Raw genomic sequence first — 26,265 nt, 5'->3', positions numbered from 1 at the left:
CAGTGGGTATCTCTCACCCACTCTCTCTCACACACACACACAAACCAAGTCTATTTAATAGGAAGTAATTCAACGTGCGATTTATGAACACACAAAGCATTTCCCGTAACGTGTTTGGGATGTGTCAAGGCTGTAGTCGAAACTGCGCAACTCTCTAGGTCACGGGTTACATCTCGGGAGACTAAGCTATTTGAGAAGTTTGGAGCTTTAACCATTAAATAATCCATATATGCACAAAATGATGCATATATTAGTAAGATTTTTGTACATTAAGTGACTTGAAATTCATTAACCACAATGGCAAAACACAGAAAAGACCCTTAAGACCCATGTGTCTCTACAACTGTAGCCCATCTCAGCTGAAATTGGCTTTGATTCTGCCTCACTATCACATAACAAATTTTATCAAATCATTTGGTTATTCTTGGTAAAATATTTGGTCACAGGGTTACACGGACTCATGATAAGCCTAGATCACAGTATGCAGATTGCAACACATTATGGCGTAATATTTCATTTTGTGGCCGGAGGAGATTGTGATAAGAGAGGTAACGTGCCGCATTTCATTTAGACTGTGATTTGTATCCTTCAACCCCCTTCACAGCTGATGGATCATTAATATTCTCCCCATGCACCAGCACTTTAACACAAATGAGTTCAAGCATCTAGAGCACCATCAAGTGGTCCAAGCGGAATACTTCTTTTAAGCTTTTTCTTTATTTTAATTTACAGAAACAAACACCTGCTGTATAAAATACAACCAAACATACATTATGCATCGTCGTAATCAGATTCTGAAACACACCAATTAAATGTGTATGTGTGAAATATGTTTTGACAGAAATGTTGGTTAAAGTGCTCGGTCACAGTAAAACACGTTGGATATAAAGGCAATCATAAAATATACCTGCTGTAGATGCATATATAAAATGTACTGTTAATCAGATATTGTATGTTATTTTATCAGTGGTGTGTGAGCTCAGTTAGCCGGACAGCTGTGTGACATACAGTCACAGTCGGTGACGGCGAGGACCTGGTGATGCGTCCGTGTGCCGTTGGCACAGCGCAGGGAGACTTTCATAGGCACGGTGCCTGTAGCCGAGCAACAAACGCATTCGCTTTCCACCTTGTGCTTGTCCAGAGAATACACAGACTTACTGCCACACTTCCCCTGTGTGAATGAGAAAGACATGAATTCAACTTATATATCAAGCCTGTAACCTTTGTGGTCATGTGTGACAATGCATCGTCTCACCTCGCAGTAAGTGAGCTCAATCTTCTCTTCTGATTGGCAGTCATCTACTCTGACATAATTCAGCAGACCCACACTCCTCTTGCATTCTGGCTCCGCACCTACACACATGTACATACATTCATGTTGAGACTATCAGGATGGAGTTTTGTTATTGAAACATGTCTGAATGTGGTTTGTGTGTTCTTACACATCTCGCAGCAGGTGCCTTTAATCGGATGTATTTGACCCTGTGAGAAAGACACATTATTTACATTTAGTCATTTAGCAGACGCTTTTTTTTGTCATTTATCCAAAGCGACTTACAAAGAGTTCGGGGAGCAATAAGCGATATGTCATACAAAGAGCAACAGTACAATAGGTGCTAATACAAAGTTACTAGTTACAAAATGAAACTACAAAGCGAGCATTTCCAGTCCTTGATGCTGAACGCTTTTATATTTGACGGTCGCACGTACCCCGTTCTCCACACATCCAATGCGATCAAAAGGAGGACAGGCTGTAACCAGAGTTTCCAGCACCAGTTCCCCTTTCTTATTCACGCTGCATGTCCGTTTAGTGCAGCCATCTGTAAAGGTTTCATTCGCCTGAACACACATACATCCATTTAAGATATTTATGAGGATCTTGGGTGGTTGTAATAAAGCCCAATGGCTTATTCCTGATAACAATATAAGTGCTTCAGGCTGTGCACGTGTGTTTGCGTGCTCGTGTTTATTACTTTCAGCATTTTCTTCTGTCCACCAGGATACTGGAAACTGCATGCGGTTGGTGCACAACGACCGCAACAAGCATCAGGTATCGGCTGCAGCGTATAACCCTATAACACATTATATACACAGACGTTAATGTAGGCAACTGTATTCATATATGACCGTTCGTAAAGGGACAGTTCACCCAAAAATAAAAAATTAACTCTGCCATTTATTTACTCAACTCAGTTGTTCCAAATTTGTATACATTTCTTTGTTCTGATGAACACAGAGAAAGATATTTGAAAGAAAAATGGATGTAACCAAACAGTTTTTGGGCACCATTGACCACCATAGTAGAAAAAAAGACAATGGTGGTCGAAAGTGCCCAGAACTGCTTGCTTTCCCACATTCTTCAAAATATCTTATTTTTTGTTCAACCTAACCGAGAAATGTATAAAGCAATTATCCTACTATGGCAGTCTATGGGGGCCAAGAACTGTTTGGTAACAAGCATTCTTCCAAATATCTTTCTCTGTGTTCATCAAACCAAGGACATTTATACAGATTTGAAGAATCTTGAGGGTGAGAAAACGAAGACAGAATTTTCACACCTTTGATCATTTTCTTATGCCCTTATGAAACCCAAAATATGTTTTACAGCATGTTGTTGGTCTTCTTCTCCATCCAACAAAAGCACAATGGGCTGTCAAGCATTTAAAGGCACCACAAAAGCATGATGATTTCCAAGTCTCTTAGATCTCGTTCTCTGATCACTATAGGCTGTCACCATATAGAAAATCTGTGTATACTTTGTATCAATGTATAAATCATATTGGTTTGCAAGGACTTGAGGTTGAGTAAGTGATGACCCTTTTTCGGTTGAACTACCCCTTTAATAATCATGTGGGTGAGGGACTTACCTCTGGGCAGGGGGAGCAGCTCAGCTTCCTGCAAGAGAGACGATAACTCCTCTTATCTTTCACACACTCGCAGTTGGTGCACGCATCCACCATCACTCGCTCTCCAGCCTACACACACACACACACAGTGAGACAGCCCTAAGTTAATCTGTTATGCACAAAGACGTTCGCGCGCGGCACATTCGCATTCTGTATGTAACTCGACATCCATACCGCAATAAGAGTGTGGTTCATCACGCAGGCATCCATTTGAACTGCAGAGAAATTAAAACATGCAAATGTTTAAAGAGAGTAAGAAATGAGCTGTGTGTCAGAGAGAGAGAAAGAGAGAGAATCTGTGTGTACCGCAATGACAGCTCGGGCAGCACCCATCCACAGTGTTGCATTGGAGCTCGGTGCCCAGTGGACAGGTTGGCGTGTCCATGAGTTTGCAGGACACGTTTGTGTGTTGGGTAAACACCTCCTCATTCACCTGCACGCACTCACTCCAGACACAACTGTCGTGCGGCGACAGCCACTGATCTCCAATCTACATGCGCATATGAAATACCCATATAAAAACATTTATTTCTCATCTCAGGCACATGTGAATGTCACATGTGAGAGAAAATGTGTGTGTTCAGACACAGACCCATTATTATTCAACTTTAGGACCAAACATAACAATAGAACACACTCGCCTGTCTCAGACGTCCTTCTTCAACACAACTAGATGGGCGGCAGTGACCACAGCACTCGCCTTCTGTATGCGAGTATGTGGTTCCCTGCAAACACAAACGCAATGTTATATAAACAAAAAACACCATGACAAAGTGAAGCGAATCCTCCCCATGTACTTGACCTACCAAAGGACAAATCTGGTTGCAGACGGGGTCCACACACTGTGCGATGTGCAGCCCTGTCTGTCTGTCCGTCTGCTCCGTGCAGGCACAAGTTTTGCACTTCTCTTCCCACCTGCCGCCCACCTGATACACCACGGCGTCCACCACACACACCTACAGCCAAACGACACGCACATCGTAATATAAATAGTTGAAGGCATGCTGATCGGATGTACAGTCATCAGCACAAAGACTTGCCAAGGTCAAGTAAATAACACAGGCACATAGAGAGAAAGTATTTAAACATGCCAACCTTATCCGGTGCGCAGGTGACCTCTACGCAGTCACAGTCATTGGCAGTCGTTTTCGTGATGTAACCTGGTGGGCAGGTGCGGGTAACGTTCTGGCAGTCACACACGCATTCGTACGAATCGCAGCACGTAGTCTGTGTAACCACCAGCCTCTTGTAGGCAGGACAGGATGGTTTGGTCGTCGTGGGGCAAAGTTCCTTTTTGCACACTGAGAGATTGAAAGCGCATGTGTGTAATGCATGTAATATAATGAATGTGTATGAAGAATCCGGGTGTATACACAAACGCTCACCACAGTGGTAAACTGGCAGACATTCTCCAGGGTTTACGAGGACGACACTGAGCCCGTCAGCACAGTTTGGAGGATCCGGGAGCTTACAGTTGGCTGTGTCACACACTGCACACATATATCATAGCACCTTATATTCATCTTGCAAACTGTAGTACATTGTATCATCTAAATTCATTCAGGGTATAAAGTCCATGAATTCCCGGAACCCATGACCTTGACGTTGCTAAAACGAGGCTCTACCCAGTAATCTACAGGAAATTTATTCTATTGATTTTATAGCATTGTATGTACTTTGTAGCATGTAGTGTTGATTTTGTATGGCTGCAAATTTAGGGTAATTACTCACAAGCCATCTATCTATTGATCTGTCTGTCTATTCATCCAGCAGTTGGATTCAGAATAACAAGCACACACGTACAGCCCCGCAAAAACGTTGCGAGAAAATCACGCTTGTTTTGCTTTCAATCAGCATTTCTACATGTACTGCAACCATTTTATTCCAGTGTCTGTCGAATTTCAACTAATGCAAACCTTGACATGTCACCCGACAGCAATGTAAAAGACTGAGAAAATGTGGAGAGTCATAAAAGGTGGCTCATTCCATCAAATATTAGTTTTTAAACTGTTCTTAAAACACGTGTACAAATATGAATATAGTGTTGCTTAAACGTGATTATGAACGCGTTTCAATATCTGCAAACACAGCATCTTTGTAGTTATTCTGACCAGTTTTTCCTGCTTAGATTATATGCAGATTATAAAGCATATTTTCTCTTTGAATTTGGGAGAAATGCCTAGTAGTGTACAAAATGAGACAAAACAAAAACACTAAATTCTGAAAAACTGAAAATCTCTTATATTTGTAGCTTTATAAACAGTATTTTGTGGGTAACTTCATAACACAATATACACTACGTGTAAGCACGGCTTGCTTAAATCCTAAATATTGACATGACTGAACTTACTGTATGTTCTTATAAGATACGCATGTGTCCAGAAGTGTCCTGTTTAATTTTTGAAAGCATGATTCGATTCAATTCATATAGCGCATTTCACAATGTCCATTGTTCAAAGCAGCTTTACATGGGAAAATAAGAAAAAACGAAAAACAAAAAAAGGTAAAACACACTACATGGTGTTTATATAACAAGTTAAATTATTCTAGCAAATAATATCAAATAAATGCAGTCTCTTGGTGGTTTATTTAGCATATTTTGCATTAAGTGAATGCATGGCTTTAAAGATGTGTCTTTAATCTAGATTTAAATTGGGCGAGCGTGTCTGATCCTCGAATAGCATCGGGAAGGCTATTCCAGAGTTTAGGTGCTATGTATGAGAAAGCTCGACCCCCTTTGGTGGATTTAGTTATTCTAGGTGTCATCAAAAGTCCTTAAATATACAGTGCGTTAGATGCGTTTTCAGCTCACCACACTCATATTCAGGGCAACACTTGGATTCCATCTTCTCCCGGGGAACCTCGCATTGTCCACACTCTGGAGCTGTAATACAGCGACAGTTGCCATGACAACACGCACTGAGAAGCCACTTTGACAAAATTAGGCTGTTTATCGTGTAGTGCATGAAAGAGAGAGAGAGAGAGAGAGAGAGAGAGAGAGCATCTCTATTGTGTCTTTACGTTTAGCATTGGTGCAGGGTAGAGCTGTGCAGTTAATACGCTGTCGATCGAGACACACGCACAGCAGACAAGGGTTGTCCTCAGGATTCCAGCTTTCCATGAACTGAAACGCACACACATGCGACAAATGTGCTTCAGTGACTTTCACATGACTTCAATATGTTCAATATGTACTTTATGTAGGTCGTGCCCCTGCTTAAATATCTTGTTCATTGGCATAATGGAAAAACATGGAGCTTACTGTAATCATTGCAAATCCAGACATATCGCCTGTTGTTTTTTATTGTTTTTCGTTTAACAGCCGCGATCAAATAGAAAAAAACTTATACAATAACTTGAATAAACAACACAGTTGCCAAATTGCAGACTTTTTATGGTTGGTAGCGCATGGCATTAACAGCGCAAAGGTCATGGGTTCCATTATCATGCAACAGACATAAAAACATGTTTACCTTCAATGCACTATCAGTTGCTTTCAATATAAATGTCTGCCAAATGCATTGATAAAAATGTACCATTATCAAATATTTGAGCCAATGTGAGGTCACATGGGGGTCTGTATATAGGACATTTTACAAAGGAACTGTTTTTAAAACCAAAATGAAGTAACTTTTTTGTACGTGTTACCTTGTGAGATTTCCCGTGGGGGTCCACACATTGACTGCAGGCCCCTTCGCTGACACATTTACCTCCCATTAACACTAACCCTTCAGGGCAGAAACAGCCCTCAGTGGGTGCGGTCAGGCACTGTGATCCATTAGCCTTGATTGCACCATCACCCATAGCATCCATATCTCCGGGATGAAACAGACCCTGTTCACACTGATCCAAACATCCCCTTCGACACGCGGCATATTCAAGAGAGTCCGGACATGACATGGCTGCAGGCACACACGCCATTTAAAATGAAAAATTCACTTCAATTGTATGGTTACAATTTAAACTTTTACATTTAAACTATCATGGATATGTAACACAATAACTAGGCTGTACGCTACAGTATTGTTAGTGGTGTCTTGTGTTCCAAATCGACACGTTTTCTTTTTCCTTAAACAGTTGATAGCCCATGAATAAAAATGATATCATCATTTATTAACCCTCATGTTATTTAAACCTGTATATGACTCTTTCTTTTGAGGATTACAAAAGTCTCAGTGCGAAATGTCTCAGTGGTATTGTTTCCATAAAATGAAAGTCAATGGGGGCCAATGCTGTTTGTTACCAACATTCTTTAAAATGTTTTTTAGAAGGAAAGAAAGAAAGATATCATTCCCCATTAACTACCATAGTAGGGAAAATAAATACAATGGGAGTCGATGGGGATGAGATCTTTGGTTAATAACATTCTTCGAAATATCTGACTTAGTTCTGCCATGAAACTCTCGACAGCGCAGTCCTAAGTATAACCTTTCGACATAATAACAACAACACGGCGAAGTGATTGGTTCCCTCCATACCAGCAGTCAATGAGCTTGCTGCTCTACGTTGAAATCTGGGCTAGTGATTGTTGCATAAGTGCAGCGCGTTTAAGAACCCTCCTCCATCCCCAGCTCCACATGTACAGATCTGCTACAAGGTACCACGTAAGCATGGGGTTTCTTAAGATGTGTATGTTATATGTGCAACAGCAGCAGCATTCCTTATATGCACAGCAGCAGCAAGTCTCCTTACTTGCTCTGCCGCAGCAGCAGCGTAGCGGCATAGCTGACCTATTCTGTCAAGACTAAATACATTTAAATGTCATGCACACTACCATGCTTAACCCTCCGAGAGTTATCATGACAGAACTTCCTTTGTGTTCAGCAGAACAAAGACATGTATACAGGTTATAACTTGAGGGTGAGTAAATGATGACAGAATCTTAATTTTTGGGTGAACTGCAACTCAAATTAAATGGAGACTGAGGTTGCCAGCCACTAACATTCTACCCATTGCATTTACAAAAGAAAATCAAATGAGTTTGGACCAACAAATGATGGAACGAGGGCAAACTAACCCTAATAAAGTTTTAATATTATGCAATGAGTCATAAGTTTACTCTTTTTCTCAGGTACACTGTGCCATGACCTTAACACATGACCAAACATATGTGGGGTCCACACGCTGTTTTATGACTCACGACACAGGGTGGGCGTTCTCCAGTCCACACATACTCCTAGCTGTCGGCACATGCTGCTGTATGCGGAGACGAGGTCACACATGGCGTTGGGCTGGCAGGCAACGCTCCGACAGATCTGCACGTAGTCCTTCGGCGGCACCAGGGCGTGACAGCGACTGAACATTTCAGAACTTAACACGTCACATCCCACCGCCACACTTGCAGCACATGACTCGACCTTCTGATGGACGACACACTCGCCCAGAGCCCATCCCTTCAGATACACCTCAGGGTCTGCGGTCACACTGCCGTCAGACAACACCAGACTGGACTGATCATCAGAGCAGGAACCTGAGAGACAGAGAGTCTGTTATATGCACTGCACACTGCACATATGGTCACATAAGGGATTTTGTTACAGACACGTTAGTCCAACGTGTCTTTAACAAAACAAACATACAGAATTCATTTCATATTTTACTGATACTATAATTCTAATATACATTTTTGGGTTAAAAACAACACTTGTAAATTGATTTTTAAGAGCTGTCGGGTATGATTTAACGAGAAATGACTTTAAACCACAAAAAAACTATTTTATGTTTCCGCGATAGAGAGACAAAAGTAGCATAAAATGTATTAAGAACCCAAACACTACTATAACAGTCAAAACGTTAAGAGACTTTATTTACCACATAATCCAGCTGTGTTGGTTTCCATAGTGATGTCCATGTCGAGCATGAACTCATTGCTGTGTGGAGTGAATGTAAGTGTGAAACCGTGTTTTTCTGATTTCAGCTGGTGCAGAATCGAACCGATTTGTGTCACCGTTATTCGCCCTGATCTGAAGGGAACTGCGGTATCCACACCGTCCACCAACACCTGCAATACAGTGAACACGTTTAACACAATTTCTCCCAAATTTCTAATAAAAATATTGTTTCTATTTGCATTTACTTGCAGAAAATGAAAACAGGAGAATCAAGTGAAAATAACAGAAAAGATGCTGTGTATTTCTTTAGACCTCAAATACTGCAAAGAAAACAAGTTCATATTCACTTTTAAGTAGCACTTTTAAATGCAGTCAATTCTATATCGATTCTCAAAAGCTGTGAATCGATTTTTTTCTTTCCTATTTCCGCAAGCACTGAATATTCATCAACGTGAATGTTATTGCTGCGACTATCCACTCGATGTTACTTGTTCATTTTACAACGGATGGTTTTTAATTCACCATTGTAATCTGATTATTACTGATCTTTTTTTTTTAAATATCTATAGGATTTGTATTAAATCTATAATCATTTACTCGAGAGCTTGCGAATCGAATCGTAACATCAGAATCGATACCCAGCCCTACTCTTAACCAATACAAAAGGAAGATTTCTACATGAATTTCAGAAAAGTTCAAAAATTGTTTTTATGTGACAACCTCAATTATTATGTGTCATGCTGTCATCCTGTCAGTCGTTCACATTGCTGTTGGATGACTTGATGTCACTCCTGAGGTTTGATTTTGTTAAAATATAACAGACGCCGAAGGACTGGAAGGCCACAATAAATGCTGATTAAATAAAACATTTCCCCCAATGTATTCGTTCCTCTTCATTACTTCTACAGTACCTTCATGTTATCCTGTAGCATCATGGACGTCCCTTCCTCCCGCAGCTCCAAACTCTTCATGCAGATCTGATTGGGTGAGCTTTGACAGGCAGCGGTGTGCAAGATGAGCTCCGTCCCTCCCGAGCGAAGCAGCAAATAGGAGCAAGCGGATCTCAGCTTCAGAGCCGCGCCCGAAAACGACACGACGTGACTGGACGAGCTGCCCATGCACGTGCCTGATGGATGACGGGTGAAGACGATAGTTACACGATTGTGGTTTCTTAGTTGATATATTAACACGTTTATACACATTATCAAACATGTAATATGGTTTCATATATTTACTCCTAACTTATTCATATCAGCCTACACAGTGTGTGTCTACATTACAAATATGGCAAAACATCATTGTGGCGATCAGGGCGGGACGAGAACCGTGAGGGATAGGAGCTGTGCGTGCGCCGGTCTTGCATCTCTCATGGCTCTCGTCCCGCCCTGCCCACAATCATCTCTCTGATTACAATCAACAAAGCAGTCTGAACTAGTTCACATCTGTGCATTTCATCAGACCAGCAGATGTACTGAGGGTTGTGTGTTCTTACAGGGGCAGGCCCAGGAACAGCCGCAGGTGTGGTTCAGTCGCAGGGCCGGGAGGTTGTTCTTGCAGACGGGAGGCTCCATCTTCTCACAGTTGACTCGATGGCTCTGCAACGTCACTGTGCCGGACGGGTTGCACAGCACTGAGTGACACCCATCTGCCAACCTCCACACCTCTCCGGGCTGACAGACAGACATTCATAACATTAGGAGATGCACATGAAACGTACAGTCTCTGGATTAGGCACTGAAAAGTAAGGCTGGTTTAAGTGTTAATAATGTAAAATGTGTTATAACGCTTCCAAAGCGAACATGCTAGAATGGACATTAGCATAAATGTGTTCCTCCACGCCTTCTTGAGGTTCCACTAATGCAAGAAATCGCATTAAAAATTCCAAGCGACACCACATGTTTGCACCCCACTGGTACTGTAGTTTGCGTTCTTGCGCAGATTTAATGATGTGTGGTTAATGAGCAGCTGTTCTTTTGAAGTTTTGAGGTATGACATTATTGAGGCAGAAAGGCTGATCTGGGGTTATAGTTTGTGAGATCCAGAGATGGATGAATTGAGATCGTCTGATAGTTAACAATCTGGTACAGCAGAAAAGAGAAGCGGGTGGATTGCACGTTGGCTTTAGTCGAAGTTTGATGCCATTATGGGAATTATGCTTCTTATTTAGCACAGCTCACCTTCCGTTCGTTTCCTTCATCATCCACACACACTCCCGGGGGACCCGCTAAGGGACATTATCATCACCAACATCTCATTATCAGCATCTGTTCTAATTGTGAAATTGCTAAGAAAGCATGTAGTAGTATTGTGTGTGAATACTGTGTGAATGTCCACATGTCTTACCCCTGCAGAGTTTGTCTGTGAATGACTGATCCAGCGCAACCATGGCGAGCAGATACTCAGTGCTGCTGAGCCGGATAATGTTGTTCTGAGCATGTGAGCTAGCTAGCACGCTCAGTTCGGTCTGATCATACTGCTGACCCAGTCCAATAGGAAACACAGATATACCTGTAAGAAACAAATAACAATTTCATTAATCGTTATATGTGTTGACAAAAGGAACTCTTCTAAGAAGTTGGGTGGCACATCTGCAGGAAAAATTAAGAGACCATTCCAAATTTTTATTTAATCATTATTTGTAGATGTATTGTGACCTTTCCAGTCAAGTTTATGTTGAATTTCAACCAAATCAAACCTCAGGAATCCAACAGCAAAATCAAGTCTATCACATAAAAATATATTTTAAACTTTTCCTAAATAACAACAATGAACAAATATAACTGTTGTATTTCTTAAAAGTAAATATTAACTTGTTTTCTTTGCAGTATTTGAGGTGTGAAAAAATACAGAGCATCTTTTCTGTTATTTTCACATGTTTCTCCAGTTTCATTTTCTGCAAATAAATGCAAATATAAACAATATTTTTATTTGAAATTTGGTAGAAATATTTTTAGTAGTTTACAGAATGAAAAAAAAGATAACTTTAAATTTTAAAAATGATTTTGAAATGGTCTCTTGATTTTTTTTCCGCGGCTGTAGATGGACAGACACTTTAGACCTCTTGCAAATAAGACAATCACCCACCGGCAGTCAGAGCCTCATTTGATGCCTCATGCACCGAGTCTATTGACCTGTCAGTCACTATCATGACTACGGCTTTAGGGATGCCCATCCGTCCTCCGCTGCTAGAGGAAACGGCTGTCTGAACTGCCAATCGCAGAGCAGCTCCTGCAGAGAGAAAGGAAGGAACGCACACATGTACGTGTGGCATATATTTAAACTGTCAAGCAATGTGCCGGCTGTGTTGCACATTTACCCAGTCTGGATGTGTTGTCTGCTTTTCTGTGTAAGTTATCCAGGAGCTTGAGAAGGTTGTCTTTATTCTGTTCATCTTTCCAGGAGATCACCACGGCTGGTTTTGCTCCGTACACCATCACTGCTACCTGCGTGTCGTTGTGACCTAAAACACATGTACACACATCCACGCTACAAAAGGAGCCATTATAAAGAGTGTATATGTGGTGAGACTTTCAGTCGTGTGACTTACTGATATGTGTGTTCTTTATAAAGGTCTTGACAAATGTTTTCAGGTCTTCAAACTGGTTGTCAGAAGAGGCTCTCAACAGGAACAGCAGATCCATGGGTTTAGTGCACGGCACTGATCAAACACACATGTACAGATTTTGAATGACATGCAGGCGAGTAAATAATAAAAAAAATTGGTTAACCTTCCCTTTAAGCAGTAAAATGGAAAAAAAGGAGAAATGAAGCAAGAGAAGATATATAAGAGTATTTGGGTTTCTGACCTGAAGGGGGCAGCTTTGCTCTCGGTGGTAGCGTGGGCAGCTGAGGCCTGTTGATCGTTCTACTGAAATTAATCACCATGGGACCTACTTTCTTAAGGTCCTTAGGCTTATGCAGCATGATAGGTTCATCTGGAAAACTCAGCGGTGCAAGGTCTTCGTATCGAATCTGTTGGCCGATCCCAATTGGATATATCTGTACGTGGGTGGAACTCGGAGGTCGCCGAATCACATCAGTAGGTGGGCTCTGTGTTATAAGAAACACCAACTGGTCCGGTGAACTGCTCGGCATCTCTGTATTAACGGACTCGTACATAGATTGAATGGCATGGCCCGTGTTGACCTCCGCCCCTCCCGTCCAACGCAACTGTCGCATTCTACGCAGCACCTGCTCCCTGTGCCACAACTCCATGCGGCTGATCACCACGGTAACAGTGAGAGAGTATTGCATCACTGTGATTCGAAGATTCTCCACCTCTTTGTCATCAAGTGAAGCAATTAAATCCACCAGCGCGTCACGGGTCTCATTAAAGTTTTCCTCGCCTATTGCATCAGAGCTTTCCAACAAGAAGACTACTTCCTTTGTTGTTACCGTGGATGGGGGAAGTGTAATACCGGGGCCGAGGATGCTGGGAAAAGCAGTTAGAATAGTATCAGTTGGAGGAAGCGTGAGAACGTTGGGTTTAGAGGTCGGAGCAAGTGTTAACGTTTCTGACTTTGTCGTTGTGGTGCTGGTCGTTGGAGGCTTTTTGGTGGAGGGGTTCTTGGGGGGTTCTGGGTCGAGCCCCAAAGTGCAAAGATAGTCTGTGATGGCCAGAGCTTGATCGTCGAGCTCCGCCGCACTGCTCAATGTGTATGTGCGGCTGCTAGGTGACGCCTTTGCAATCTCATTCACCTGCGCCAGGCTGACGTCAGGCCCTAGAGCGACTGTGAGAATGGTGATATCCTTCCTACGGAGCAAACGCTGAGTGCTACGCATGGGACGAGGATTAGTGCTTGCCGTGAGTAAGATAGCGACCCGGCCCGCATGCTCGCGCTTGTTCTTGTCGTAAATGTAAACCGCCAGATATTTTATAGCCTCATCCATGAATGCCACATCCCCGCCACTGTAAGCAAGCTCACGCACCATTTTCTTAAAAATCCACTTCTGCACCTGCATATCGTAACTCTTCACACCGGAGTGGAAGAGCAGGATTGTGGCGCGAGTATGGGCGGAACCCATGCGGAACCGCTCCACGACCCCGAGGATGAAGAGCTTGACAAAGCTGAAGTCTTCCTCACTGAGAGCAGATGATCCATCAACCAAGAATGCCAAGTCCATCGCCCTATCACAGGCATCCGCTGGCACCGGTGTGGACATAGGCATGGACGTCGGAGTGGTCGGTGCAAGTGTGGAATCGAAACCAGTAGCGGGACATGGACTGCATGTCATTGTGTTGTTTTCACAATGGCTGAAACCCAAACAAACGAAGCCTGTTAAAGGATCATTTCACCCAAAAATTTTAATTCTGTCTTCATTTATTTAGCACTCAAGTTATTCCAAATCTGTATAAAAGTCTTTGTTCTGATAAACGCAGAGAAAGATATTTGGAAGAATGCTTGTAACCAAACAGTTCTTGGCCACCATTGACTACCATAGTAGTACAAATGTATACAGATTTTAAAAAATTTGAGGGTGAGTAAATGAAACACACACTTCACCTTAAAAATTAAAATATTTAACTCAATTATCAGTATTTGTAGAAAAAGTATACTGTAATTTATACAATTAATGCACATTCTATGATTTTTTAAGACATTCTTTATTGTTATAAAATAAGGTCACAAAGAAATTTTGAAGAATTGAAGTAAAGTGCGGCCTGGGTATATGTTTGTTTAATGCAATTCAGCCCCATACATTTTCTTTACCATAGATATTAAAATCCCATACAGAACGTACCATATCTGGCAGAGATGAGGATCATCACGGTTGAGGATGAACTGTTTTCCATGGGAAATCCTCTCTCCAGCATGCAAGCACTCCTGACACTGCGATGGTAGTACACACCTCCCCAGCACCTCATCCAAAATTTGTCCTGAGGGCATTGAATCAGAGACAACAGGTGTGAAATAAAGAGAGACAGACGGCTATGAAGTACTTTTAAGTACGTGTGAATTGGAGCTACCTGCTGGGCAGACAGCATGGCATCCCTCCACGCATGTGACAGGACAGTTCAGAGGTTCAGGGTGCTGACAGGTTCTGGGGCAAGCGCTACCACAGGCGTTATATTTCCACTCACACTCCACTCCTGCGTCCTTATTTAACTCCTCACAGCTAAGAGCTGCAGATTAACAAGAAGGCAGTCGTTGAGCAAAGTCTTTTATCCATTGCATTTTGTCCATCACAATTGGAATATCGGCATCTGGATTAAACTATTTGTCATAACATTACCTTTTGTGTTCCACAAATGAGCTTATAACATAGCGATAGTTCATAACTCACTCTTTGTGGCTTTCAAACCAGCAACCAGTTACCAATGCATTAGCTACACCACAGAAACTTTTAAACTCACGGCACAAGTCGTTTGATCTCCAGTTTACCACCAGCCTTTTCTGAGCACACGCATGTGCATACGCAGCAACAGCGTTACAGAAACACGCACAATCACCCACAGACGCACATGAACACGTGTCATGAGTACAGATGTCCCAATATGGCTCTGGGTCCACCTGACAAAGAAAAAGAATATGATAATGACGGCTAAGGACTTCTTAGAAAGTATTTAAAAGTCATTTGAATTGTGATTATCAAGTATAAAGGCTACAAACCACACTGTTACACTGCCTGAAGGGGGTGCTGGTGAGCACACGACAAGACTGCTCCACCGTTACCAACTTTACCAGGTCTGTGCTGCATTGAGATGGTACCTGGACATTCACATCGAAATTAAGATATCAATCCCACAAAATAGACACATTCATTGCAGAGTAGACTTTAACTATTGCCTATCTTCCGAATAGATCTACTGAGGACGAATAGATCTCTCTCACGTCCTGCACTTTTCCCTCACGCACATTGACAGCAACAATGGGAACTATGTTAGGCTGCTATTCATTGACTACAGCTCAGCGTTCAATACTATAGTTCCCAGTAAGCTAACTTTCAAAATCCTGAATCTTGGTCTGAATGATTGGATCCAAGATTTTCTAACTAACAGACCTCAGGTAATGAAAGTAGACCAGTTCCCCTCCAACTTCATATCCCTGAGCATAGGAGTGCCACAGGGCTGTGTCCTGAGTCCCCTACTCTACTCTCTCTATACACATGACTGCGTGTCTCTCACAGCTCCACTACTATTATCAAGTTTTGCTGATGATATGGTGGTTCTGGGCCTTATTTCCAACAATAACGAGACTTGGATGAGGTAGAAAATTGTACATCTTGGTGCCAGGACAAATGTCTCTCTCTGAACGTGACCAAAACCAAAGAGCTGATTGCAGCCGACCCTACTCCTCTTATGATCAAAGGCACCCCTGTGGGGAGGGTGAGCAGCTACAAGTACCTCAGTGTAAACATCTCTGAGGACCTGACTTGGACTAGACACATTCAGATACAGGTGAATAAAGTGAGCAAAGACTGTACCATCTGCAACAGCTGAGGAAATTCAGGGTTTCACCAACAATCCTGAAAACTTTTCATTCAGGGGAAGTGTTTTAACTCAGTGAATCTCAGTGTGGTATGGGAACAGCTTAAGCCAAGACTGCAAAGCCCTGCAGAGAGTTGTGCGCTTAGATAAGCGCATCTCAGGGTCCGCTCTACCATCCCTGCAGGACATCTACCTCAAACGCTGCAAAAGCAGAGTTCCAATAATCATGCATCAACGACAATGCAAACTGTCCTTTTAGGCTGCTGCATGACATCTGGTCAGCGCTTCCATAGCCTCCTTAACTCAGCCTCTTAACATCATTTGACCTCACTCATCGTATTCTTAAGAACACTCAGCATCCAATGACATTGCTGCTTGCACACAGCACTGACTGCTTTATTTTTTTTTGTTGCTGCAAAGTAACCACCATCTGTTTGCACATTCTCTTGCACATTCCAGCTCATGTAAATATTTACAGATTATCATAGACTATATATACAGTATCTTTACCTTTAAATTATTTATATTTTCCTTTTGTGTTGTATTTAAAAATCTTTGGAGCAGACCTAACCTGCATTTCACCGCTGGTTGTATATTGTCTATATAACTGTGTATATGACAAATACAAATCTTGAATCTTGAAAGTGGTGCATATATTCTGTGACCTACAGAGGCCTTATTGATATTTATTTTATATTAGCTAGTTATGCAATGGAACTCACTGACCTGAACTGCATCAGCACAGCTGGGTTGGACTTTCCAGGAATTTCCAAAATCAGCAAAGTTAATTTCCATTTGATTACTGCTGCTCATCAGATCATTATTCTGACTGCCATCAAAGTTTCCACAAAGGCCACAGACTTTGCCCTTAAACACACACACACAAACAACTCAGTTCATTCATACATCCACATTTGCAAATGTGACCGTTAGATAGAACTCATCAAGTAATTAAATAATAAAAATACTGTTTTACAAAACTTGTGTTCATTAGAAAGCTGTGTGTTACCATGTACTGTCCACTGATCTGCAGTGATATTCGGGTTCCTGTGTCCCAGGTGAGAGAGATGTGTTTTCCCAGCAGGACGATGTAATACTGTCCTGAGCGCACAATTTCAACTTCTGTCTCTTTTAACACCGGCCTCTTCATCCTCACCTGTTGATGTCAGGAAGGAATATCTTTCTTTATTAAACATTATACAGCTCGAATTATAGAGCAGATAAAGAGTTTGGTTCCAGGATGATATAAATTCAATTTTATTGTGCATTCCAATTGATATCAATCAAACTGCAGTTGGTTTGTTTTGATCTAAGCCACAATAACTAAAAAATACAGCTAAATCAGGAAAAACGTTTTAACATGATTTATCGGAGTTATCTCATTTTGGAATCAAACTCTTCAGATGTACGTTAACTTCATGGCACATGCTGTACAATTATTTGTGTACATTTTCAATCCAATCTATCTTGTGCACAAAGGCAAAGGATTGACAACCAATTATATTAGACAGGTAGAAACTTTACTGAAGCTACACTGTATATATTTAAAGCAACAGAATTCTAACACTGTTGACTAAGTTACAGAAAACGCAACACCATCAGTGCATTTAAATACACAACAAACAAAGCTCGAGTGAGCTTGTAATGTTGTTAGTAAGTAGTGGATAAGACTAATATTAGCTTGATATAGTATATGTATAGCCTATATATTGGATATTTGATAGCCTATTGTATGTACACCGTATAGTCTGTCAATTTTAGCACATTACAATAGCTCACTTCTTAAAAAGTGCTATAATGAATTAGAAAAATCACTGTTTTGTTTATAGTGTTGTGATAAATCATAAATATTGTGATCAGTAAACCCAGGATTAGCTTTAGACACTCATTTATTTACTTAAAAACTTGAATGTAGCTCATTTGTCAAAGGGTTCGATCCCCTGGACTGCATATACCCAGAAAAACATGTACAGGATAATGCAAAGTAAGTCCGTTTGAATAAAAGCATCTCTCAAATGCATAAATGTGATCTATATTTTTGAAACCCACCCTTAATAATAACATGGAAATACTAACAGATCCATAAGCTGACCCAAACCTATATTGTTCCTGAGTCATCGGGGCATTGTTACGGTGTCGAGTGTTTTATATTGTGTTTTTAAACATAACACCATGACAGTTACCTCTTTGTTCTCCATAATGATCAACCCTCCCATATAAAACACTGTGATGCTTTTACTGCAGCGGTAACCTGCGATCCCACAGGCGGAGTTTTCCACTAGAACCCTGAACGTGCCCTCCAATCCAGTGCAATAATCCTGTTGAAGAACATAGGGAAAAAATGAAGTGAACACGAGGGTCAGAATAGGGAAACTCAGAGCGAATGTTGTCTTTACCTGAGCGAGTACGTATTGGCAGGGTCCAGGAAACGAGAACTTCAGTCCATCGAAACTGATGTAGTGCGTCTCTCCTATTGCACGACACATGCCGTCACACACACGCTGTGTACACTTCCACTGACGTCCTTCACAAACACTGAAACAGTGGGTTCAGAATTAAAATACACGAATGCACTAGCATGCAACTTTATCTGATTGTTTTGGATAGTTTATGTGATGCACAGTATAAGAGAAAAAGAGGCCGTTTACACAAGACTGTTTTCAACTGGAAACCCAAAATAATTTATGGGTTTCGTTTGTCCGTTTACACGGAAATTGTGTTTTAGGGGACAGAAAACGCAAACATTTTGAAAACGCCGGCGTTTTCATTTCCATGTAAACTGCAAGACGGAACTTTCTGAAAACGCATGCGTATTACATGCTCTGTCACGCGATTATAGCCAAAACAATATGTACAATATGAGCTCTCGCTGCTCGACTATGCATTAACATTTCCCCAGCAAAATGTGGATCAGCTGCACCAATAAGACCATTTACATTCGCCAGACTTTAAACACACATATACGCTGACCAACGGTATTAAAAAGCACTTTTTAAGGCACGTCCTGTTTCTTCACACAACAACATCGCCATCCACTGGCCTGGCGTCGATACTACGGCGTTTTCCTGGATCCGTGTAAATGCAGACTGTTTTGATAACGCTGTCATGTTTAGGTGGTACTTTCTAACAACGCAAAAAGAAAATCATCGTGTTTCATCGTGTAAACGTGGCCTGAGAGTTGTGATTGAGGTTTTTACCAGGCGTTACAATCCACATTGATGCTCTCTCCTGAAGCATAGGGGCGGTTATTGTGAAAACAAGGACACTGGTCTTGTGGAATGCATTCTTTTTTGTGTCGAACCTGCAAACATTAAATGTGTTATTTAAATCTCAAAGTCTCACTGAATGCATTTATAAGTTATGGGTGGTTTTATTGAGAAACAGGCTTATTTATCCATTAGCCGATATTATTCGGCCAGTGAAAAAACGAATTCCTATTCAAATCCAATTCGTACTAGAATTTGAAAACTGTAAGGAACCTTACCTACTTATCTCCTTTCATTTATTACTAGAAGTTTTATCAATACATACAATTTCACAAACTTATAAATACACTTACCAGTCCAGCTGTACACATACATCCAGACACACATCCCGAGCTGACACACTCCATGTCCAGGTTCTGACAGGTTTTGGCACACTCAATCCCAACATCCCTTACACCGCTACACTCAAACCGCTGCAGCGGAAGAGGGCAAGCGATAGAACGCCTCTCTACAGGCAAAACACAAGTGCACACAGAAAACGAGTCAGGATTCTGCATGATTGTTTGTCGACGTTGTATTAAAGTGTGATTGTGAAAACCTCGTGATGGCAGACGATCCTCAAAGAACAGATCTGTCAGGGTCGATCCCGTGGTTTCACTAGAACTGCAATGCATGGATCCATCCTCACAAACACTACAAACACACACAAAAACTTCAGCTTATTTGCCACTTCACATTCTGAACTGTACTACATGTAAATCATCTGTATAGTCAAATACTGTTTCACAGCTTACCAGATGGAGTGATGGTCACCAATAATGTCGTTGGGCTCAAAGATCTCTCCGTTGTAGTGGCATGTGCAGTGGTCCGCCGAAACACATTCACCGGCGTCACTCAGATACAGTCCTCTGGGACAGAAACAGCCTTCCTCACACAACCCATAACAGTCGCTGTCAGGCAGGGATAGCGATCTACAGGTCTTATTACACACGTTTCCACACGCCTCGTACACTTGGTCATCCGGACAGGTCAGTTCTGTTCAACCACACAAATGAAAATATAAAAATAAGATGTCTCAACATGTCATACTACAAATGAGACACAGATAGTTACCACAGTATCCTTGTCCCCTCCAGTTGATCAGCACTCCCCTGGCTGCGCAGGCGGCTGCATAGCTGCGCACAGCATCACACAGGCACTCCTGTCCGTCCGCGCAGGAGCAGACGTCATAGCGACAGTTCTTCACATAAGGCTCTGGGTTCACTTCATAATGACATGGTTCAAACTTCACGGAGAGCAGCACAGCGCAGGCCTCTTCTGCATAACGCACTGAACACACACACACACACACACACACACACACACACACACACACACAGAGCATCATTGTGCCGTCTAATGGTGTTTGTCCCCATCTAGTGTTCAGTGCATAATTATGTTATTTAATCATCATTTATTTATACAAGCATCTATTCATGATTTCAATCACAACCATAAGTATTAAGACGGTATTTAGGTAGATGTTATTAAACATGCAGTTGTGTATTACAGACGGTGTGTACCTCTCTTGGGGTTGGAGATACAGGCATCAGACTGTTGCAATTGGACATTTTCACAGTCTGCGTTCATCTTCCAAGCGTTGCCGAATCCTTCGACGCGCGTCTCCACCAGCCCGCCCACCGTTAAGAAGTCGTCTCCTTGGTTACCGTTATAGTTACCGCACAGGCCACACGTTTTCCCAGCATAGGCAGGGCTTAGCTGTAAACACACACGTATTGCAGTTGAGTTTGCATCACAGAAATATTAGACTCTGGACCCACATTATGCATTTCACAGATCCACATGACATGCATGTAAACGATGTCAAGAAAATTGAAGCTTCAGGGGATAGTTCACCCAAAACCAGGACTGTTCCTACTCCCATAGTAGGAAAAATTACTTATGATGGTAGTCAATGGGCGTCGAGATCTGTTTGGTCAAAAGCCTTAATCCAAATATTTCTCTTTGTTCATCAGAAGAAAGAAATGTAAACAGATTTGGTATACTCGACCAGATCAATTAAACATTTCTACTGATTTTCAAGTCGGGCACACTCACCCTGAGCAAAACACGGCCTCTGCCATCCCAGTCCAGATGAAGATCGTCTCCATAACTCAGTTTTACAGATGACAAGACGGTATTCTGGACTCTCAGCGCACCTACACACACACACACACACGATACTGATCTGTACAACTCTAGGCTTATTTGTAGCTTCTGCTAGATAGTAATTAAATCACATGAAAAGCAAATGGACTTTAATGGGCAATCTTATGCTTCTCATATTTTTCTCCCGAGACCCCAGTTACCTCTCACGTCTCCTTGAGAGCTTCGGAAGTGATCTGAACAACATGCCAAAAGACTGAGATTTCAGAAAGAACCAAAATGCTTGCTCTCAAATTTCCCCACACCCATCATATACAGCGCATGGTTGTCACAAAATCTATACTTGAATAAATAATAATTTAGCTGTGAATAAAACAAAACTGAGCAACGTTCATGTCTTTTCTGACCGTTAATTAAAGGTGTCTGTACATCCATTCCATCCACAGAGACCACACCCCCATGCTTGAGGCGAACCGTCAGATTGGCCAGATCGCGGAACCGTAGCGAAATCGATCGCGTGCAGATAGCATCTTGGTCATCCGCGCACTTCGACAGGAAAACACATACTTCATCACACATCCCAACAAACAATCATAAAAGAATACACTCCAGGGCAGATTTCTGACCTGTGCTGTCTCAACGATGGCTGAGAATGAGTTGCTCAGACAGTCCTTAGCCAGAAGATACTGACAAATACCACTGAAGGTGAAGAATTTATTGTCAAAGGTCTTATAATGGGACTGTCCTGTCACCACACAATCCCCTACGGACAGAGAGCCGACAGATGAAACGTTTTTAAATGTTAAAACATTGTGAAATGTTTTAAGTCGACATGAAATCACGTATAAACGTTTACCTGGGCATTCTTCATTGGTGCATTCCCATGATCCGTGGCGACACACACTGGGAAACATAAGATGAATGTGTGTATTTGAAAATATAGCTCACGTTTATTTAAATGCATTGGTTTGTGTAAATGTGTGTTTGTGTTGTACCATGTGTTGCAGTCCTGCGATATGGAGGAAGCAGGTGGGTAGCGTCGTCCTGCGTGCGTGCACGAGCAATCAGAGACATCAACACAGCGAGATCCATCCAACACCTTACCAGCTGACACAAACATGTGTACGTGTAAGTACTGAGTGTTCATGTAGCATGTTGTATAAAGCATCCCCAGGAAACGCACATACATCTGCCAAATCAGTGTTTCTGACGGGTTTTTTTACCAGGACCGTCTTATGAAGTTCCTCTCTCACCTGGACAGTTGCAGCCGTCAACACATTCTTCCTTACAAACTTCCTGAATGTTCAGACTCTGACAGGAAGTAGAACACGCTGAGGTGCAGTCACTGTACTCCATGCCAACAGGACACTTAGGAGCTGATCACACACACATGCATACGGATGTAAAGCTGACAGTATCAGATCTGTGCGTGTGAAAGGGAGTATGTGTGTGTCACTCACAGCATTGGTTCTGTACGTGCCAGTTGGTCAGGGTCACTCCGCGACTGGCGCAGGCGCGGGCATATTCCAGCAAGGCCTGGCAGACACACCCGTCACCCGTTACGCAGTGACACACATCAGACTCGCACACAGATACGAACGGTGCCGGATCGATGAGGTGCACACAACGCAGGAATAGGGAGGAGCTGCTCACAACCTCGCACTGTGACATCAGATCCTATTGCATTCACACAAATAATCAGACATTTACACAACTGTATTATCAGACACACAGAATAGGTGGTGGGTCAAGGCGAGTGTCTGACTTTAGCGGATTCTCCGGTGCTGTTGCAGCTGTGAGATGGGGGTGGCACACGCTTACACGGTTCCTCCGCTCCATTCATGACCCAAGAGTTTGCGAAGTTATACGAGTCATCTGTAAGGAAACCTACACAAACATATTGATGTATTTATCAAATACAAACGATGCAAAATTGCAGGTCACTTTAACACATACAACAGAAAAAAATCTTTCAGTACCGTTCACATTTTTGCATTGATTATTCAAATTAAACTATTTATATTTTTTTAGTAAAAGTGTTTATTAGATTTAGGGGGGTACGGTGGAGTCACGATTTGAATCGTATCTCGTTTTTTTTATGAAATTCTAAAAATGACACTGGAAATCAAAAGAAACAGATTTATTTCCAAAACATTATGAATTTTCAATAGCAATTGTTATTTTGTTAAAAGTAGACAACATTTAACTGAATCTTCGGTATTTATATTCACAAAAAATTTTAAATACACTGGAAAAACAACAAATAGTTGGATTTACTTGATTGTTTGTGTTCATTTCCATCATTCATAACATCCATGCTCACAGTTTTTTAAACGTAAATTTACGGGGCGAATTAGCAAGCAAATTAACACACAGTTAGTGAATTAATTAAATTCTACTAGTTAACATAAACCTACTAAAAACTCAACTCTAAGAGAGGATTTCTTAAAGCAGAAAAAGAAAAAAATACATCATGTTGACAGCGCCACAGCTCTATAATAAATGTTTTTGTATCGGTATGTATCATATCACAATATTTACTGTTACACCCCTAATTATAATTACTTGATTAATTTACAGATTATTTTAATTGTTTATATCGTTGTTGGTGTAGATGTGATGTTTATTTTAACACAGTTGCTAAGTGTTCAACTTCAAAAGCTGTAATACAGAATGATCATATTGAGTTGTAAAACAATGTTTTGTCTTCAGGATGAACATTGATGCCACTTGTTTCCTCCGCTCAAGTTCATCAGCATGCTGTGCTTGCTTCTTTTAACATGTGAACATCTGAACGAAAGAGTGCTTGAGAGTTTATGGTGCATTTATCTCACCTTCTTGTGCGGTAAAATCGTCCTCTTGCAAATAATTGTAGTTGCCGCACAGTCCGCAGGTGCGATTGCTGTGTTGTTTGGCGAGGGTGAGCTGAATGTTATGTGAGGAATCTATACGGATGGAGAATCCAAACTCTTCACTCCATAACCGAACGTACCCCAGCTCGAACCCTGCGAACACCGAGCTCGACGCGTACGGCAGTGGAAGCCTGAAAACACACAAGGTACATGTTTGTATGTATAAATCTACAGTATATGCTGTAATGTAGGACATTCACGTGATATTTTACCTCTCTGCTCTGTGTGACAATGTTCCATCAACAGAGAGGTGGAGCTCAAAGACTTCTCCAAGATACACAGTGACTCCTTTCCTCTTTCCATGAGAGAAATCACCTTGACATAAACACACACACACGGCATTTTATCATGCTGGGAATGTTAGAAAACATTACTATTGCTTGTGAGCTTGTAGTTGAACTGGCATGGCAATGCCAAGGTCGCAATTTTGATTTCAAGGAACACATGAAGTGATAAAACTATTCCCTAGTCGCTTGGCCCAAATAAGGAAAGGTAGACATTTGTTTTATTGATGTGTATGCCTGTGTGTGCGACTTACCCAGTATGGAAAAGCTTCTTTGTTGGCAGTCTCCAGCCAGCATGTAGCTGCAGTCTCCAGGGAACTCGTAAATCACACCGTCAAATGTGTGTATGTGCTGCCGGCTAAAGAGACTACAGCGACCAGACCCTTCCACACATATAAAACCTACAGAACACACGTTTGCCACACAGTCTTTAAACCATCTGAGAAAGGCACGATCGTGTAAAATCTGACAGATCTGGCAATTCTAACCTGAGAAATGCAAGATAAAAACCCACAGGATTTTGCTGCATCTGTTCCATCTGCACGGTTCCATCTGATCATGAAAAGAAAGCCAAACTGTGCTGAAGGATTTGACTGATATTTTTTTTCAATCCATAATTTCTGCCTGTTTTTGTTGCTCGACACATCTCATTTGTGTTCAAGCCCTTCTAGCAACCATGCAGAACACCTTAGCAACCATCTAGCAATAGTATAAATGCCTTCAGAACAGGTAGGAAACCGCACAGTAATGGCTTGGACCAAACAGCATCATGGTGCACAGAGATGGTCCATTTTTCATGCATTTTACAAATCCAGTTAAGAATGAATATTTTTCAGTTTTCGAGGGTGTGAGGATAACATTGAAATACAAAGCTTACGAGTGTTATTTACTTAAAGCAAATGTTGAATAGCCGGAAGTGAGAAACAAAGGAAATCTCTGCACGCATACAAATCTGTCAGAAGGTTTTAAAAGTTTCCACATAGTCAGCAAAATGCATGTTGTTTGTGAATATAAAAAAGCTTTTTAAATCTCTTGTAATAAAAACATGCAAAATATGGCTAAAGAGCAAGTTAACAGATACAGACAGATATACACTAGCATATTACATAATATGCACACCAACATGAAAAGCACAACACTAAAACTAAATCAAAAAGAGATGCATAGCTTCAAATCAACACTTTTGAAAAAGTCACAGAGACCCACAATCACAAGATACCTTAAGGACACCTGTGACTTCTGACCACCTGTAGGCTCCGCAGTAACAGGTTCTCTGACACTCTTTGAAGTTTTGCGTTCTCCAGCCTCTTAAGGTTCTCAAAGCATGACTGGTACCTGGTCTAGAAGCACAGAACCAATTTATACGAGTGAATAAAGGGAGGGATGGTGTGATTTCCGTTTCTCGGACTCATTAGAAGCGGACAATAGTAGGAAGTCTGGGCATTAGAGGACCTAAAGTGTTTGTCTGGTAGTGAAGACAGATAAGATACACCAACAGTAGACTTGAGTGCCAAGTCAAACAGGACACTTACTGCAGCATGTGTTGAGCACA

The 26,265-nt window shown here is 41.6% G+C and overlaps 1 protein-coding gene across 1 annotated transcript; it reads right to left on the bottom strand.

Annotated features, from left to right (window-relative positions):
- Positions 1-705: 705 nt before the first annotated feature.
- Positions 706-26,043, bottom strand: vwf (von Willebrand factor). Its single transcript, XM_079466325.1, has 52 exons — positions 25,933-26,043; positions 25,202-25,265; positions 24,968-25,114; positions 24,642-24,744; positions 24,352-24,560; positions 23,283-23,404; positions 22,978-23,194; positions 22,771-22,893; positions 22,513-22,624; positions 22,374-22,420; positions 22,144-22,280; positions 21,925-22,063; positions 21,470-21,570; positions 20,935-21,130; positions 20,486-20,701; positions 20,167-20,407; positions 19,971-20,065; positions 19,726-19,880; positions 19,364-19,467; positions 18,563-18,701; positions 18,350-18,484; positions 17,176-17,322; positions 16,893-17,033; positions 15,349-15,447; positions 15,093-15,249; positions 14,706-14,861; positions 14,480-14,615; positions 12,544-13,991; positions 12,285-12,395; positions 12,054-12,197; positions 11,822-11,965; positions 11,081-11,245; positions 10,915-10,961; positions 10,230-10,407; positions 9,649-9,863; positions 8,718-8,907; positions 8,047-8,376; positions 6,555-6,808; positions 5,928-6,030; positions 5,719-5,790; positions 4,292-4,396; positions 4,002-4,207; positions 3,713-3,862; positions 3,548-3,631; positions 3,213-3,396; positions 3,081-3,121; positions 2,868-2,975; positions 1,974-2,072; positions 1,711-1,839; positions 1,443-1,482; positions 1,256-1,353; positions 706-1,171 (listed from the first exon to the last, which is right to left on the bottom strand). Exons 2-52 carry the CDS (start codon positions 25,263-25,265, stop codon positions 980-982), a joined length of 8,475 nt encoding a protein of 2,824 aa, XP_079322451.1. The 5' UTR covers positions 25,933-26,043; the 3' UTR covers positions 706-979.
- Positions 26,044-26,265: the final 222 nt, after the last annotated feature.

This window comes from Barbatula barbatula (assembly GCF_947034865.1).
Source record: "Barbatula barbatula genome assembly, chromosome: 10".
NCBI lineage: Eukaryota > Metazoa > Chordata > Actinopteri > Cypriniformes > Nemacheilidae > Barbatula > Barbatula barbatula.
The sequence above is the reverse complement of the archived record's forward strand: the minus strand, read 5'-3'. Positions and strand labels throughout refer to the sequence as shown.